The sequence below is a fragment of the Dendropsophus ebraccatus genome, chromosome 13 (genome assembly GCF_027789765.1).
Source record: "Dendropsophus ebraccatus isolate aDenEbr1 chromosome 13, aDenEbr1.pat, whole genome shotgun sequence".
NCBI lineage: Eukaryota > Metazoa > Chordata > Amphibia > Anura > Hylidae > Dendropsophus > Dendropsophus ebraccatus.
Window position 1 is genome coordinate 7,710,379 of NC_091466.1, and position 18,656 is coordinate 7,729,034.

Here is an 18,656-nt window from a genome sequence, read left to right on the forward strand (position 1 = left end):
GATAGAGGCGACAGCAGAGAGGTGACAGTGGGGAGAGAGAGGCGGCAGTGAGGAGATAGTGGTGGCAGCAGAGAGAGAGGCAGCAGAGAGATAGAGGAATCAGCAGAGAAATAGAGGCAGCAGCAAGGAGATAGAGGCGGTAGCAGGGAGAGAGTCAGCAGAAGCAGAGAGAGAGAGGGGCGGCAGCAGGGAGATAGAGGCGGCAGCAGAGAGCCAGAGGCAGAGGGGAGAGAGAGGCAGCAGCAGAGAGCCAGAGGCAGTGGGGAGAGAGAGGTGGAGGGGAGATAGAGGAGGCAGCAGCGGGGAAAGAGAGGCGGGGGAGGAGCGGCAGTGGGGAGAGATAGGTGTAGGAGTAGCAGCAGCAGGGAGAGAGGGGAACACTGCCCCGCCATGACACAGGCAATAGTATTATCCTGGGGACACTAGCACCACAACTGTAGCCCCCCTGTGTATCCCCACCTTGGTATAACCCCCATTTATTATAGCCCCCCCTTTGAAGCCCCCACATAATATAGCCCCCCTTTTTATCCCCCACATAGTGTACACCCCCTTTTTATCCCCCACATAGTATAGCCGCCCCTTTGTTGCCGCCTCCCCTGTGTAGCCCCATTGTATATGCTCCCCTCCCAACCCTTAAAAAGGATACTCACCTCGCTCCCCAGTAGTCTCCTCCTGGAGCTGCTGTTTGCAAGTACAGAAGTCTGGTGCAGGCTTCCTGTTCCAGCCCTGTGGCACCTGGGCTCTTCCGTCCTTCTTGGCTCTGGACATGACATCACATCTGGGCCAAGCTGGAGAGGAGTGCGGGCGCTGCAGGGGCTGGAACAGGAAGCATGCTGGTGCGAGCACAGGGGCTGGGGACAGGGGCAGGAGGGGGTGTTGGGGGGACAACGGGACACATGGGGGGCCGTCCCAGGACGGCGGGACATACCTCCAAAATCGGGACTGTCCTGCCGGATCCGGGACGGTTGGGAGGTATGTACACAGTTGCCCTGATCACACACTCTAGGGCCCAGTGCTGCCATCATCCTCTCCAGCAGCCACCGCAGCTCTGGGGGTCGGGTCATGACCTCACCATTCTATAAAGGGAGTAGTAAGTCCACTTTATGTGCATTCTCCGTAATAAGTGTATATTGGGGATTTGTATAACTTTTGGGGGGCAATACAATACAATAGAAATATTAACATGCCTGGATAATGAAACTACAACCTGATCCACTGGAACACATGACTTGGTCAGCGACTACTCTACAACCCTGTACAGTGCTGAGCCCAGTGTGGGACTGGGGGGTACCGGGGCCGGAATGACACTGGGGGCCACTAATAAAGAACCAGTGAGAAGCGACTGGCTGACATGTATAACATCCCTGAAGGGAGAATCCAAACTGATCCTCTTTCCCAGGTACCTACATATAGCAATAATAGATATCTATCTGAGTTATTGCAGTACAACAACATTCCAGCAGGTGGCGGTAGACAGTACAATCTCTGTTACCGGTTATTACAGCAGTAACATCTCTCCTCACTGTGTATGTGATAAAATACAGCAGTGACGTCATGTTTCTCCATATATTACAGGAGATATAGGTGACTGGTTACATTATCCCCCGGGCGCTGCTATTTCTCAGCCATCGGGTCCATCGCTTAGCGTTGCCAGGATACGGCATCACGTGACTCGGAGCGGCCGGCGTAGACTACATTTCCCATGATGCTCGCGCGCTGTGGGGCCGGATATCCGGTGGGTCGCGGGTTGACGTGTCCTTCCTGAGTGTGTGATCGTGGAGAGCCCGGAGCGGGAGTCAGTGTGAGCTGGAAGCCGGCGGGGTAAGGTGAGTGACACGTCTGTGTGTACAGGGGGCAGTGTATGGAGCCTCAGCACTCTACTGCCTGTTATATGGATGGATGGGCACTATCACTATGGTCTCACGGCTATGGGACCTTCCTGATGGGGGTTGTAGTAGCTTTTAAAGCAGGGATGGAGAACCTTCAGCCCTCCAGCTGTTGCAAAACTACAATTCATGATTGGAATTGTAGTTTTGCAACAGCTGGAGGGCTAAAGGTTCCCAGTGCCTGTTTTAAAGCTACTACAACCCCCATCAGGAACCTCCCATACCCCACAGCCGTGAGACCACCAAAATAGACACATATAACGTAGAATATAACAGGCAGTAGAGTGCTGAGGCCCCATACACTGCTCCACTTTTCTTATATACTAATATAGTGTTACACATGGGGGTATAAGGGGCTTGGTCATGTGATGTGTGTATAATACCAGGTACAGATGGTGACTTGTTGGACAGTCCCTTTAAGGCCGTCCCGCACAGTGTACTGTGATGACTTAGTGGACAGTCCCTTTAAGGCTTTTTCGTATAGTGTGATGTGTATATAATACCGTGTACAGATGGTGACTTGTTGGACAGTCCCTTTAAGGCCGTCCCGCAAAGTGTACTGTGATGACTTAGTGGACAGTCCCTTTAAGGCTTTTTCGTACAGTGCTGTGATGTGTATATAATACCGTGGACAGTCCCTTTAAGGCCGTCCCGTACAGTGTACTGCGCTGTGATGTGTATATAATACCGTGGACAGTCCCTTTAAGGCCGTCCCGTACAGTGTACCGCGCTGAGATGTAACCGCTGCCGTTTTGCTTTCTGCAGATGAAGACGTTATTTGTAGCTTTGCTCGCCCTCCTGGCGGTCGCCCGGTGTGAGGACGGGGCCCGGATATTGGCGTCTAAGACCCTGCTGAACAGATACGCAGTGGAGGGGAAGGACCTGACGCTGCAGTATAACATCTACAATGTGGGCTCCAGGTGAGAGCGGCCGGGGGCCACAGGGTGGGGGAGGGGGGGGTATGTCTGCTCCTAGGTGATGGCTGGTATGGGATCACTGTAGGGTCATGTCCAGTCTCCATAGTCATAGAGCTGTACATGATATACAGCGAATGTGTCTCTGCTACTGGTCAGGGCTCTGGGAGAGCTGGGTGACAGTCTCATATCAGTCTCCTCATGTCTGTGTTTATAGTAATACCTCTATGACTACGTCCTGTCACCCAGCTCTCCCAGGCTCCTGCACTGATCATACAGATTACATGAGTCTGCGTTAGATTTGTTGGGCACCTCTGGTTGTCACCCAGCTCTCTCTGGGCATACACCAATATATAGAAGTATATACCCAGCTACAATTGCCCTTTCAGACTCTGTAAAGGTTCGGTGATGCCCCCTGTGGGCGCTGTAGTGGCGGCCATATTGGAAGTGACTGAAATGTTGCTCGCCTTATGAACCCCAAGGGTTACGAGGATGGTTAACCAAAAATGTTTTCTTTCAAATCAACTGGTGCCAGAGATTTGTAATTTACCTGTAATTCTCCCAGTACTTATCAGCCGCTGTATGTCCTGCAGCAAGTGGTATTCTCTCCAGCCTGCAGAGCAGAAGAGGTTTTCTATAGGGATTTGCTGCTGCTCTGCACAGTTCCTGACATGGACAGAGGTGGCAGCAGAGAGCACTGTGTCACACAAGAGAAAATACACTTCTGCAGGATATACAGCAGCTGATAAGTACTAGAAGACTGGAGATTTTAAAATAGTTTTTTTTTTTTTTTTAAATCTAACTTTCTGGCACCAGTTGATTTGAAAGAAACCCTTTTTTTGTGACCTTCCCCTTTGAAGAGGTTATCCAGACTTAGAAAAACATGGCTTCTTTCTTCCAGAAACAGCAGCTCTCCTGCCCTCAGGTTGGGTGGGAGGGTTTGCAGCTCGGTTTAATTTAGATAAATGGGGCTCAATTGTAATACTACACACAGCCTGAGGACAGGGGTGGCGCTGTTTTGTGTTTTTTTTCTGCAGGAAGTTAGGTGTTATGGATCCTGAATAACCCCTTTAAGTGATATTGTTTGGGATTTTTTATCATTTCCTACAAGAACTGAAAGTTAGAAGCCGATGTGATCAGAGATGTCAGTCCAATCTCAGTGCTGATCTACATGGGCTGCCAGGGTCATGTATTATAACGTTCCTCTCTTCTCTCTCTAGCGCCGCCCTGGATGTGGAGCTCTCCGATGACTCCTTCCCTCCTGAGGACTTTGGCATCGTCTCCGGGATGCTGAATGTCAAGTGGGACAGAATCGCCCCGTATCCTTACACTGAACCCCATGTTATGTCCTGGTGCGGAGTATACTGCGGGGCCCCATCCCCCTCTGTAGTATGTTATATGAGGGCACCCTTTAAATGGAGGGTAACCAGAGGGTGTCTGGCTAGTCAGGTGACGCTGACAGGAGGGGTCGCTGACCATTTCCCCGCCCCAATCTGATGTCCTTATAATACTGCAGCCTGAGGAGCCACCTATAACAATGGCATCAGCCCCCAGACCCTATTCCTGCCACCACTTACCCCAGGGAGGGTCTCTCCTCATACTGTGTCACTCGCTATCACCCCCTTGTGTCCTTCTTCCTTAACTCCCCCCTTTTCAGAGCCAGCAACGTCTCACACACCGTGGTCCTGCGCCCCCTGAAGGCCGGATACTTTAACTTCACCTCGGCCACCATCACCTACCTGGCTCAGGAGGGCTCTCAGGTTGTGGTAAGTAGCCGCCCTGGGGCCGGAGATGAATGGAACCTTCCGGAGGGCAGATAAGCTGCTGACTAATGTGATGTCTTGTGTTCTGCTGACAGGTGGGCTACACCAGCGCCCCCGGACAAGGAGGGATCCTGGCTCAGAGGGAGTTTGACCGGCGGTTCTCCCCGCATTTTGTAAGTGTCAATAAGGTCCTTACGGGGGGGGGGGGGGGGGGGATGGGACTTATGAACACGTAACATAGCGTCCTCAATATCTGCAGAAACTATATAGAAAGTAATAGATCTGTGACGTGGGGGAGCTCCCTATATAAAGGATCCATGTTGTACAGGTACACGATAAGGGTGCGCACCTGTGCGTTTGGACAGAAACCTCCCATCCTAACCCTGAAGAGGCTGCGGTCAGTCACATCATGTAAGGAGCTGGACAGGAAGGGGTTGTGTGGCGGCTGACCGCTCCCTGGCTGTTTTTGAAAACAAAAAGTTTGTGCCCAGACTTTTCCTTTAACCCCTAGACGAGCCTGGACGTAAATGTACGGCCTGGAAGTCTGTCACCAGACAACCCTGGCCGTACATTTACGTCCTGGGTCTCTAGGGAGCTATGAAGCGCTCTCCAGACGGGATCGCGCTTCATAGCAGGTGGGGGCCAGTTGCAGTGAGCAGCCCGGCCCTCACTGTTAATGACAGGCTGCAATGATCGCGCTGTGACTGTGCGCTGGGCCTGTCCTGTCACTTACCAATCGGGAACGCATTAATGGACCGCCGGGTGTCTCTTACCTCCCTTCTTGTGGTCCGATCGGCGTTCTGAGGATTAAGTCTCCCACAGGCAGGCTCAATGAGCAGAGCGCCTATTACACTGATCAATGCTATGCCTATGGCATAGCAATGATTAGTGTATGCAATCTAAGTATTGCAGGTAGAAGTCCTCCAAGGGGACTTAGAAAGTGTAGAAAAAAAAAAAGAAAAAATGTCTTTTATAAATATCCCAAAGCCCCTCCCCCAATAAAAGTTTAAATCACCCCCCTTTCCCATTGTATAAATAAAACATATAAAAATAATCACCTAATATACCGTAGCGTGCGTAATTGTCCGATCTATGAAAATATAACAATCGTCACGGCGAACGACATAAACGAAAAAAGCGCCAGGACTTCTGATTTTTTATTTTTTTTTGTTACATTGTATTTAAAAAAAAATAAGAATTATAAAAAGTGATCAAAACGTCCGAGCTACACAAATATGGAGTTACTAAAAAGAAATAATGGCGCAAAAAATGACATCGCATACAGCCCCATAAGTGAAAAACTAAAACCATTATAAACGTTACAAAAGGACCGTTTTATTAACTAATTTCAATGAAAAAAAAACCCAGAACATCTGTGTAACCTGCATATGGTTGTGTTCGGACTGACCTATAGAGTAATGGTATCATGTCGCTTTTACCATATAGTGCATTATGTAGACACAGGAACCCCCCAAACGTTACCATACTGCATTCTTTTTTACGATTTCACCCATTTATATCTTCATAAATAATATATTTGGGATTCCATCATACATGTTATGGTAAAATGAATGACGCCATTACACAGTATAACTATTCCTGTAACAAATAAGCACTTACATGGCCTGTAGATAGAAAACTTAGAGTGCTAGAGCTCTTAGAAGGGGAGGAGGGGAAAAATGAAAATTGGCGCAGTCCACTGGGTTATTTTGGGCCTGGTCCTCAAAGGGTTAACCTGTCTTCAGGGTTGACAGTATACGGTATATACCACCTCCCAATTCTCCACTGATCGGGAGTGCTGGGAGGAGTTTGGCCACCTAGACAGCAGATGAACATACATGTGTATGGGGAGAGCAGGCGATGTGACAGTCACTGAAGGTATACGGCCGACATGAATGGTCCAGACTAATCCCAGAAGCTGCGGCCATACAACTATTCCAGCTAATCTAGGAAGAAAACCAGAATCCATGCAGAAAAAGCTGCTGCAGAAGAATTTATATAGTGGCGTATGGCGGTAGAGATGTCACACGCTATAGAGCAGGAGTTACTCAGCCCTGTATACATGATACAAGAAACACCAGTAAGAAGCCACAATGATCCCGTGTAAGAAAACATGATGAGCCCCTGAGGAAGCTTCAGGGAAACCTGCATGAGGCAGGGTCTCCGCGCTGGCCTGTATGTGTGCGGTATTATACATGTCCTCCTAATAGACACTTAAGGCCCTATTACACGGGACGATTATCGTGCAAAAAATCGTTAAATCTTTCGCATTTAAACGATAATCATTCTGTGTAATTGCAGGCAACGATTGAAAATCGATCGCATGGCATTGATTTAGATCTGAACCTAAAATTATCGTTCGTTCGCTGTAATTCCACATTTGTTCGCTGTAGTTCAGAATTTTTTCACTAATCGTTCAGTGTAATTGCACATTGTTCATTGTTTTGCTGGGATCAGATGGAGTGAACAACCGTAGTAACGATGGCAGTATTGACCGTAGTAACGATGGCAGTATTGACCGTAGTAACGATGGCAGTATTGACCGTAGTAACGATGGCAGTATTGACCGTAGTAACGATGGCAGTATTGACCGTAGTAACGATGGCAGTATTGACCGTAGTAACGATGGCAGTATTGACCGTAGTAACGATAAACAATCTCGTTTGTGATTATCGTTAGTCATTAATCGTTAAAAATTGCTCTGTGTAATAGGACCCTTACTTTTCTTATCCTATATATCCTATGACACGGTCATCGGCTGATCGTTTTCTCTATTCCACCGAACGATAATCGGCCGGTGGAATAGGCCGTGGCAGTCAGCACATCATGATGGCTGTTTTTTGACCTGTAATATTCAGGTAAATTGGCCTGCAGAGGTGTCAGCCAGACTGGCAGACAATGACCGCTATGTTAGGTGTATGGATAGCTGGGCAGGGACTATGCATTCTCTCAGGGACCGTATGGTAGGTGATACCGGCCTTATGGACAGGCTTCATACATGGGACTCTGTGCTGCCTTACTCTGACACCAGGTGGCGCTCCTGACTATGATCCAGATTTCCTGACACTTTCTGACTCTTGGACAGGGTAATTTGAGTACAGGATATGACAGTGGTTCAGGCTGTTAAATATGGGGACAGGGAGTGATAAGTTATGTACAACCTCACAGAATATGTTGGTGCCATTGTGGGGTAATGTCTACAATCCATACTAAATGGTGCACAATCATGTAAGACGATATATTGATGGCCATGTGCAGAGTGTCTCCTGTAGGGGGCAGCACTGTCTCTCTCTGACCTCCTTTCCTCTCTCCCCCTCTAGCTGGACTGGGCAGCCTTTGGCGTGATGACTCTGCCATCCATCGGCATCCCCCTCCTCCTCTGGTACTCAAGCAAGAGAAAGTATGACACCCCCAAACCCAAGAAGAACTGAGGGGGTCCCCACACTCGGGACTTGCTGTGTGATACCTCCGCACCTGTGCTGCCTTCTCCTCTGTGCCCCCTCAGAGGCAGCTCCACCTGTACGTGATGTCATCTGACCTCCAGGACCTCACTGACATTGGTGCAATATCATTGGCTGAAACAAATCTTATTTTTCTGGGGTCACCAGCACAGCGGCATAAACCCTGACATGTCTGTCTATGGGACAATTGGTTGGTTTGATTATTTTTTTTTTAATATCTGCTAGAAGTATCATCTGTACTGGGAGAGGGGGTGCTACTGAGCACTGGGCTCCCCCACCGCCCCCTTGTGGAACAATGGAGGGTTTTCTAATAAAAGTGTCATAAAACAACCCTGTGTCTGTTATGTCCTGTGCACCCTGGGGTGTGAGTATGTGTAGTGCGGTCAATCCAGGATTACAAATCATAGCTACTGTCTTCCAAAAACAGCCCCACCCCTCCCCTCAGGTTGTGTGTGGTATTACAACCTGGTGCCATTCACTTCAATCTAATGAGCAGCAATACCGCACACAAACTGAGAACAGGGGGGCGCTGTTTGGAGGAAAGTGGTGATGTGGGGTTCATCCTGGAGACCTCCAGATGCAGCTGCATATATATGAGTGGCCTAAGAAAGAATAGTAGGGAACACTACAACTCCCAGCAGGTCTTGAAGGTCTGGCTGTGCTGGGATTTGTAGTTCCCTGACGCAGTATAGATAGGATTGATGTGTGATTGACGTACCTATTGTGGAGATGGTGTTGCACTGGGTGGGATGCATCGCACTGCTGGCACATGCGTACCCTCTGCTCATGCTTTCACCAGTCAGTCCCAGTAACATGGCAGCTATCGGTGAACAGATGGCGGTGTGGTTTCAGTCGCGTATATTCACCGTCACATGGGAGTGAGGTCTCTTCCTAGTTTTCAGTAACAGATATGTGTTCTGTATCCAGGGGTCGTGTCATTCGTAAATCTTATGGCCTCACTGTGCACCGCCATGCTGTGATGCTCTAAATCTATAGAGTAGTGTCAGGTCAGGCCTATCGGGGGAGACGGACGTTCTCTTCAACATTTATTCTATTGTTTGGAAGTTGAAAAAAGAATGAAAGTGACGTAGCCAATTGTTAGAACGGACAGGACGGTGTGAGGTGGACGTAGCTGCTATATGAGGGCGAAACTATGCAGTAACTGCAGAAACTGCCGTCACACTCCCATTGTATGAAGTATAGAAAATGATCATTATCAAACACCAAAACCGCTTATATAGGAGCATACGTGGCCCCATGTACACCTGTGTGATCACCAGATACACCCGGCGGGGGGAGAAGGGAGGCAATAGGGAAATATCAGACGTCGCATCCACATGACCGCTTTTTTTCTTTCCACCATTTTGTGGTGTTTTTAGGCTCAGGGCAGTTTATTAAAATGGTTGTATGGTTTGTATATGTGGTGTGTATGTGCATATGTTTGTATATGTGGTGTGTGTGTGTGTGTGTATATATATATGTTTGTTTGTATATGTGGTGTGTGTGTGTATATATATGTTTGTTTGTATCTGTGGTGTGTGTGTGTGTGTGTATATGTTTGTATCTGTGGTATGTGTGTGCATATGTGTTATGTGTGTGCATATGTTTGTATCTGTGGTATGTGTGTGCATATGTTTGTATCTGTGGTATGTGTGTGCATATGTTTGTATCTGTGGTATGTGTGTGTGCATATGTTTGTATCTGTGGTATGTGTGTGTGCATATGTTTGTATCTGTGGTGTATGTGTGTGTATATGTTTGTATCTGGTGTGTGTGTGTGTGCATATGTTTGTTTGTATCTGTGGTATGGGTGTGTGCATATGTTTGTATCTGTGGTATGTGTGTGTGCATATGTTTGTATCTGTGGTATGTGTGTGTGCATATGTTTGTATCTGTGGTGTATGTGTGTGTATATATGTTTGTATCTGTGGTATAAAAAAATGTTTGTATGTATAATAGTGGTCCCCCCCCCTTTACATGACTCGTAATGAAAATGTAGAGAGAAAAAAATACTAAAAACATAATTCTAATATATATTGAACAAAATACAGTAAAAGCAGCGGTCTGTGGGTTGTTGGGGTTTTCTTTTGAACCCCCCAAAAAAGGGCCACACAAAATCGTGTCTGAAAAAAACAAAACCAACAACTTATAGGCTTAGACTCAATAAGTTTTGTTTCAAAGGTCTGCAATGAAGACGCTTAGAGGAGCTCAGATATTAGTTAGAAGTTCACAAGAGGCGTTTGAGAGTATATGGGAAGTAGGGGTAAAGGGAAAAGTCTTGACTAAAATGTATGGAGATCTTATAAACTAGAGAGAATCCCTGTTTGTTAAGAGAGCTAGGATACGGGGGGAAACTGCATTGGGAAGAAGAGAAGAAGTGGGATGGGAGTCTATTGTAAAACATTTGGGGTGTATGTGCAGAAGTCCAACGCATAGGTTAATCTCCTTTAAAAATGTTTACTGGCTGTATTATACCCCCAAAAGGCTGATGCAGTTTAAGAAGATTGAGGAGGTTAGATGGAAGAAATGCCAGGAATTGGGGGTGGATCTTGTGCATCTGATATGGAACTGCCCCAAGATTGCACAATTTTGGAATGAGATCTTTCGATATGTTGAACAGGTGATGGGGGTGGATATAGTGGGTGTATATTCTGAAGCAGAGATTCTACTGGGGGGATTGATAGAAGATGTGGAAACCAATACACTGATTAATAGAGTTATGGGATGTGCTAAAGTGCTTATCCTTAGGAAGTGGATGGTGGAGGAATGGAGAGGACTGGTGGAAAGGGTCAGAATGGGTGAGGAGCTGGCGTCCAGAAAAGGGAAGAAAGGCTACGGGGAACATCAGAGAATTTGGAAGAAGTGGCGGAATGAGTAGGTCCTGCAGGACTATCAGAGAATATTTGCCTATACTTTTGGTTGTTTGTTTTTTTTTGCCTGTGTGCTGTCAGGGAGGGAGGTAAGAATAGTATTGGTGATTTATTATTTTGTGATTTTGTATGTAATTGAAAAATAAATAAAAAAAAAAAAAAAAAAAAAAGATTTGTTTCAAAGGGCAACAAAGACTAATCAAAGCTTTCATTCTACCAAAACAGTGTGCGAAATTAAAGCTGAGCTGTGATTGGTTGCTATGGGAAATGAAAGCTGAGCTGTGATTGGTTGCTATGGGTAGTGAAAGCTGAGCTGTGATTGGTTGCTATGGGTAGTGAAAGCTGAGCTGATTGGTTGCTATGGGTAGTGAAAGCTGAGCTGTGATTGGTTGCTATGGGAAATGAAAGCTGAGCTGTAATTGGTTACTATGGAAAATGAAAGCTGAGCTGTGATTGGTTACTATGAGAAATGAAAGCTGAGCTGTGATTGGTTGCTATGGGTAGTGAAGGCTAAGCTGTGATTGGTTGCTATGAGAAATGAAAGCTGAGCTGTGATTGGTTGCTTTGAGTAACGGAAGCTGAGCTTCAATTGGTTGCTATGGGGGAGGGAGGCGATCGGCAATGCAGAGCCCTCACAAAGTCCCCCCAGCACCCCATGATTGCATCATATGGGGTCAAGGCATCTGAGGGGCGACACACGATGGGGGGCAGGTGGTTTCTGGCGGATTTGTGGGTTTCCTTCTCCTCCATAGAGCAGAGATGGGGAACCTCCGGCCCTCCAGCTGTAACAAAACTACAAATCCCATCATGCCTGGAGAGCTAAAGGTTTGGTTGTCCAGGCCAGATGGTAATGGTAGTTTTGTTACAGCTGGAGAGTCGGAGGTTCCCCATCTTTGCCGTAAAGCAAGATCCTGTAAAAACGTATATCGCACGGGATCTGTTTTATAACGTGAGTCTGACTGATGAACCTGGAGCCGCTGTATACTGTCTGGTGGCAGGGGTTACTTTACACTAACTTAGCCGCAGGTATACCACATGGCATCTTAGACCACGCCCCCTTTCTGGCCGCATTCTGCAGTCCGGCCTCCGCTCTGCCCCTATACATGGTAGGGATTGGAGTTATCTCTGATCGCAGCCACTGCAGTCAGGAGCAGGTGAAACTCCATATCATTTCTTCATACACCTGCCATAAACATACAGGGGGTGAGGACAAGGGGTTAATGAACACCCCCCAATCCCTTTGGAGGTAATTGTAATAAATGCTCCTGCCTGTGGCCGGGGTAATACAAGATGGAGACACACAGGTTCAGGCGCGGAGACTTCTCCTCCCTGTCACATTCATGGAGGACGGCGCCATTGTCTGCAGAGGAATGGTGACATTTTGGGGGGACGCTGCAGGAATTTTTAGTGGGTGATAAAACTGCTGTCGTATAGAGGGAAAACAATATGCCGTGTGTGTACAGGGGCCCACGGGTGGTGTAGTGTTAGATGGGTCTTAAAGGGCCAGCACTATGATGGTATATTCTTAGATGTGTCTTAAAGGGCCAGCACTATGATGGTATATTGTTAGATGGGTCTTAAAGGGCCAGCACTATGATGGTATATTCTTAGATGTGTCTTAAAGGGCCAGCACTATAATGGTATATTGTTAGATGGGTCTTAAAGGGCCAGCACTATGATAATATAGTGTTAGATGGGTCTTAAAGGGCCAGCACTATGATGGTATATTGTTAGATGGGTCTTAAAGGGCCAGCACTATGATGGTATACTGTGAGATGGGTCTTAAGGCCTGTAAGTCTAACATCTATAGTAGGTAAAGTATTTGAGGGGATTGTAAGAGATGCTATACTGGAGTATCTTAATGAAAATAATCTTATGACGCAGCACCAGCATGGATTTATGAGGGATCGGTCCTGTCAGACTAATCTGATCGGCTTCTATGAAGAGGTAAGTTATAGACTGGACCTGGGGGAGGCTGTGGGCGTTGTGTATCTGGACTTTTCAAAGGCATTTGATACTGTGCCGCATGAAAGGTTGGTCTACAAAATGAGGATACTGGGACTCGGGGAAAACGTATGCAAATGGGTAAGTAACTGGTTGTGTGATAGAAAACAGAGGGTGGTCATTGATGGAACATATTCAGATTGGGTTTTAGTTACTAGTGGGGTACCACAGGGGTCAGTGTTGGGCCACTTCTTTTTAATATTTTTATTAATGATCTTGTAGAGGGACTACAGAGTAGAATCTCCATTTTTGCAGATGATACTAAACTGGGTAAAGTAATCAGTACAGAGGAGGATAATATCATATTACAGAGGGATTTGGAGAAGCTAGAGGCTTGGGCGGAGAAATGGCAAATGAAGTTTAATGTGGATAAATGTAAGGTTATGCACTTGGGCCATAGAAATAATAAGTACAGTTATGTGCTAAATAATAAAACACTGGGTAAAACTACTTCCGAAAAGGACCTGGGGGTATTGGTGGACAGTAAACTCAACTTTAGTGATCAGTGCCAGGCAGCAGCTGCCAAGGCTAATAAAATAATGGGGTGCATCAAAAGAGGTATAGATGCTAAAGATGAGAACATAGTTTTGCCTCTTTATAAATCACTGGTCAGACCACACATGGAATACTGTGTACAGTTTTGGGCACCGGTATATAAGAAGGACACAGCTGAACTAGAGCGGGTGCAGAGGAGGGCAACAAAGGTCATTAAGGGAATGGGTGGGTTACAGGACCAGGATAGTTTATCAAGCTTGGGGTTATTTACGCTAGAAAAAAGACGTCTTAGGGGCGATCTGATCACAATGTACAAATATATGAATGGACAGTACAGAGATCTTTGTAGTGGTCTTTTTACTCCTAGGTCTGTAACAATGACAAGGGGGCATCCTCTACGTCTAGAGGAAAGAAGATTTCATCATCAGCATCGACGCGGGTTCTTTACTGTACGAGCGGTAAGACTGTGGAACTCTCTGCCACATGATGTTGTCATGGCTGATTCATTAAATAAGTTCAAGGGAGGCCTGGATGATTTTCTTGAAAAATATAATATTACAAGTTATGGGCATTAGATTTCTGGTGATACGTTGATCCGGGGATTGTTCTGGTTGCCATTGCAGTCGGGGGAGGGGGGGGAGTTTCTCCCTGTGGTGGGGCGTTTGTCTTCTGCCCCATAGGGGTTTTTCGCCTTCCTGGATCAACACAGTAGGATTTTCCTAGGTTGAACCTGATGGACTCTTGTCTTCTTTCAACCCTATTTACTATGTTACTATGTTACTATGTTAAAGGGCCAGCACTATGATGGTATATTGTTAGATGGGTCTTAAAGGACCAGCACTATGATGGTATATTCTTAGATGTGTCTTAAAGGACCAGCACTATGATGGTATATTCTTAGATGTGTCTTAAAGGGCCAGCACTATGATGGTATATTCTTAGGGTGCGTTTACACAGACAGATTTATCTGACAGATCTTTGAAGCCAAAGCCAGGAACAGACTATAAACAGGGAACAGGTCATAAAGGAAAGACTGAGATTCCTCCTCTTTTTAAATCCATTCCTGGCTTTGGCTTAACAAATCTGTCAGATAAATCTGTCTGTGTAAACGCACCATCAGATGTGTCTTAAAGGGCCAGCACTATGATGGTATAGTGTTAGATGTGTCTTAAAGGGACAGCACTATGATGGTATATTCTTAGATGTGTCTTAAAGGGCCAGCCAGCACTATGATGGTATATTCTTAGATGTGTCTTAAAGGGCCAGCAGTATGATGGTATAGTGTTAGATGTGTCTTAAAGGGCCAGCACTATGATGGTATAGTGTTAGATGTTTCCTAAAGGGCCAGCACTATGATGGTATATTCTTAGATGGGTCTTAAAGGGCCAGCACTATGATGGTATATTGTTAGATGGGTCTTAAAGGGCCAGCACTATGATGGTATATACTTAGATGTGTCTTAAAGGGCCAGCACTATGATGGTATAGTGTTAGATGGGTCTTAAAGGGCCAGCACTATGATGGTATATTCTTAGATGTGTCTTAAAGGGCCAGCACTATGATGGTATAGTGTTAGATGTGTCTTAAAGGGCCAGCACTATGATGGTATAGTGTTAGATGTGTCTTAAAGGGCCAGCACTATGATGGTATATTCTTAGATGGGTCCTAAAGGACCAGCACTATGATGGTATAGTGTTAGATGGGTCTTAAAGGGCCAGCACTATGATGGTATATTGTTAGATGTGTCTTAAAGGGCCAGCACTATGATGGTATATTCTTAGATGTGTCTTAAAGGGCCAGCACTATGATGGTATAGTGTTAGATGTGTCTTAAAGGGCCAGCACTATGATGGTATATTCTTAGATGGGTCCTAAAGGACCAGCACTATGATGGTATAGTGTTAGATGGGTCTTAAAGGGCCAGCACTATGATGGTATATTCTTAGATGTGTCTTAAAGGGCCAGCACTATGATGGTATATTCTTAGATGTGTCTTAAAGGGCCAGCACTATGATGGTATATTCTTAGATGTGTCTTAAAGGGCCAGCACTATGATGGTATAGTGTTAGATGTGTCCTAAAGGACCAGCACTATGATGGTATAGTGTTAGATGGCTCTTAAAGGGCCAGCACTACGATGGTATATTCTTAGATGTGTCCTGAAGGGCCAGCACTATAATGGTATATTCTTAGATGGGTCTTAAAGGGCCAGCACTATGATGGTATATTCTTAGATGTGTCTTAAAGGGCCAGCACTATGATGGTATAGTGTTAGATGTGTCTTAAAGGGCCAGCACTATGATGGTATATTGTTAGATGGGTCTTAAAGGGCCAGCACTATGATGGTATATTCTTAGATGTGTCTTAAAGGGCCAGCACTATAATGGTATATTGTTAGATGGGTCTTAAAGGGCCAGCACTATGATAATATAGTGTTAGATGGGTCTTAAAGGGCCAGCACTATGATGGTATATTGTTAGATGGGTCTTAAAGGGCCAGCACTATGATGGTATACTGTGAGATGGGTCTTAAAGGGCCAGCACTATGATGGTATATTGTTAGATGGGTCTTAAAGGACCAGCACTATGATGGTATATTCTTAGATGTGTCTTAAAGGACCAGCACTATGATGGTATATTCTTAGATGTGTCTTAAAGGGCCAGCACTATGATGGTATATTCTTAGGGTGCGTTTACACAGACAGATTTATCTGACAGATCTTTGAAGCCAAAGCCAGGAACAGACTATAAACAGGGAACAGGTCATAAAGGAAAGACTGAGATTCCTCCTCTTTTTAAATCCATTCCTGGCTTTGGCTTAACAAATCTGTCAGATAAATCTGTCTGTGTAAACGCACCATCAGATGTGTCTTAAAGGGCCAGCACTATGATGGTATAGTGTTAGATGTGTCTTAAAGGGACAGCACTATGATGGTATATTCTTAGATGTGTCTTAAAGGGCCAGCCAGCACTATGATGGTATATTCTTAGATGTGTCTTAAAGGGCCAGCAGTATGATGGTATAGTATTAGATGTGTCTTAAAGGGCCAGCACTATGATGGTATAGTGTTAGATGTTTCCTAAAGGGCCAGCACTATGATGGTATATTCTTAGATGGGTCTTAAAGGGCCAGCACTATGATGGTATATTGTTAGATGGGTCTTAAAGGGCCAGCACTATGATGGTATATACTTAGATGTGTCTTAAAGGGCCAGCACTATGATGGTATAGTGTTAGATGGGTCTTAAAGGGCCAGCACTATGATGGTATATTCTTAGATGTGTCTTAAAGGGCCAGCACTATGATGGTATAGTGTTAGATGTGTCTTAAAGGGCCAGCACTATGATGGTATAGTGTTAGATGTGTCTTAAAGGGCCAGCACTATGATGGTATATTCTTAGATGGGTCCTAAAGGACCAGCACTATGATGGTATAGTGTTAGATGGGTCTTAAAGGGCCAGCACTATGATGGTATATTGTTAGATGTGTCTTAAAGGGCCAGCACTATGATGGTATATTCTTAGATGTGTCTTAAAGGGCCAGCACTATGATGGTATAGTGTTAGATGTGTCTTAAAGGGCCAGCACTATGATGGTATATTCTTAGATGGGTCCTAAAGGACCAGCACTATGATGGTATAGTGTTAGATGGGTCTTAAAGGGCCAGCACTATGATGGTATATTCTTAGATGTGTCTTAAAGGGCCAGCACTATGATGGTATATTCTTAGATGTGTCTTAAAGGGCCAGCACTATGATGGTATATTCTTAGATGTGTCTTAAAGGGCCAGCACTATGATGGTATAGTGTTAGATGTGTCCTAAAGGACCAGCACTATGATGGTATAGTGTTAGATGGCTCTTAAAGGGCCAGCACTACGATGGTATATTCTTAGATGTGTCCTGAAGGGCCAGCACTATAATGGTATATTCTTAGATGGGTCTTAAAGGGCCAGCACTATGATGGTATATTCTTAGATGTGTCTTAAAGGGCCAGCACTATGATGGTATAGTGTTAGATGTGTCTTAAAGGGCCAGCACTATGATGGTATATTCTTAGATGGGTCTTAAAGGGCCAGCACTATGATGGTATATTCTTAGATGGGTCTTAAAGGGCCAGCACTATGATGGTATAGTGTTAGATGGGTCTTAAAGGGCCAGCACTATGATGGTATACTGTGAGATGGATCTTGTTAGCAGGGCCAGCACTATGATGGCATATCATCTTAGGTACCTTAGGTGACCCCCTTAGAATCACAGAGAACCTGTTTAACCAACTTGATGCTCCAGTCACTAAGCTATTAGAGAGGGGTCCACAGTCCTCCAACTGGCCCCCCTAAATGCAATGCAAGGCTGAAAATTAACAGGTTAAATACCACTGTACCCCAGTTCATACTAGGAGTGACAACACTGCAGAGTATAAAACACTGTAATGCTGACTGTCTCCAAGAAAGATAGCTGTAATTACAGTATGACACCACCAGGTGGCAGCAGAACACACACCATGACAATCCTGCTAATACCAAGCAGCAGTGAAAGGGTGGCCTGACATCATGGGCTCATTTCCTTCTTTTGTTTGTCCTCTCACATATAGTTCTCTCTATCCTGAATAGAATTCTAGAATTACAGTGAGGACTGACACTGACATGGACAGAGCATGATGGGAAATGTATATCCCACCCAGGGACTACAGGAAGCTGGGAGACATAGGCCGCTACCTGTGTACATGTGTTACCCCTGTGTAATGTGCCAAGGTCTATGGCAAGGATGGGGAACCTGCAGGCCTCCAGCTGTTACTACAACTCCCATCATACCTGGACAGCTGAAGCTTTACAGCTGGAGGGCGGAGGGTTCCCCATCCCTGGTCCATGGGAAGCTGGAGAATTCTGTGAGAGAATACAAGTACTAGCAGTGAAGACTGACACGGTACAGGCTGCATAAGGGAGGTATTAGGTAATATAGATACCACTCAGGGTCAGCAGAAAGTTGGGTTATAGCCCTATGAATTATGTACTGGCTGCCATTGGTGGAATAACTCAACAAGGCCGGCCCCAACGGACCATGGGTAACAGAGACCCCTGTATAATACTGCTGCCAAGGCTTTGTGCCCCTCAGGGATATTTACTCCCACCATGCCCTTATAGCGCAAGCCCTGGCAGCATCTCTGGTGGAGTTGCCCTTTAAGTGATTGCCCCTATAACTCCAGTCCTGGCAGCGTCTCTGGTGGAGTTGCCCTTTAAGTGATTGCCCCTATAACTCCAGTCCTGGCAG

The 18,656-nt window shown here is 45.8% G+C and overlaps 1 protein-coding gene across 3 annotated transcripts; it reads left to right on the top strand.

Moving 5' to 3' along the window:
- Nucleotides 1–1,718: 1,718 nt before the first annotated feature.
- On the top strand, nucleotides 1,719–8,354 carry SSR2 (signal sequence receptor subunit 2). Of its 3 annotated transcripts, XM_069949340.1 has the most exons (7): nucleotides 1,719–1,826; nucleotides 2,652–2,806; nucleotides 4,021–4,119; nucleotides 4,458–4,566; nucleotides 4,659–4,736; nucleotides 4,892–4,974; nucleotides 7,884–7,999. In XM_069949340.1, the coding sequence occupies exons 2-7, from the start codon at nucleotides 2,652–2,654 to the stop codon at nucleotides 7,906–7,908; spliced, it is 549 nt and encodes a 182-aa protein (XP_069805441.1). In that variant the 5' UTR covers nucleotides 1,719–1,826; the 3' UTR covers nucleotides 7,909–7,999. The 3 variants fall into 3 exon arrangements, with proteins under 3 accessions (XP_069805441.1, XP_069805439.1, XP_069805440.1); XM_069949338.1 differs by lacking the exon at nucleotides 4,892–4,974 and having other exon boundaries at nucleotides 7,884–8,354; XM_069949339.1 differs by lacking the exon at nucleotides 4,892–4,974 and having other exon boundaries at nucleotides 1,725–1,821; nucleotides 7,884–8,354.
- Nucleotides 8,355–18,656: the final 10,302 nt, after the last annotated feature.

Coding starts and splice junctions, on each gene's coding strand:
- SSR2 (XM_069949338.1), top strand. CDS start 2,652: ATGAAGACGTTATTTGTAGCTTTGCTCGCCCTCCTGGCGGTCGCCCGG. Junction 4,567..4,658: donor AGGAGGGCTCTCAGGTTGTG/GTAAGTAGCCGC, acceptor TTCTGCTGACAG/GTGGGCTACACCAGCGCCCC. Junction 4,737..7,883: donor GGCGGTTCTCCCCGCATTTT/GTAAGTGTCAAT, acceptor CTCCCCCTCTAG/CTGGACTGGGCAGCCTTTGG.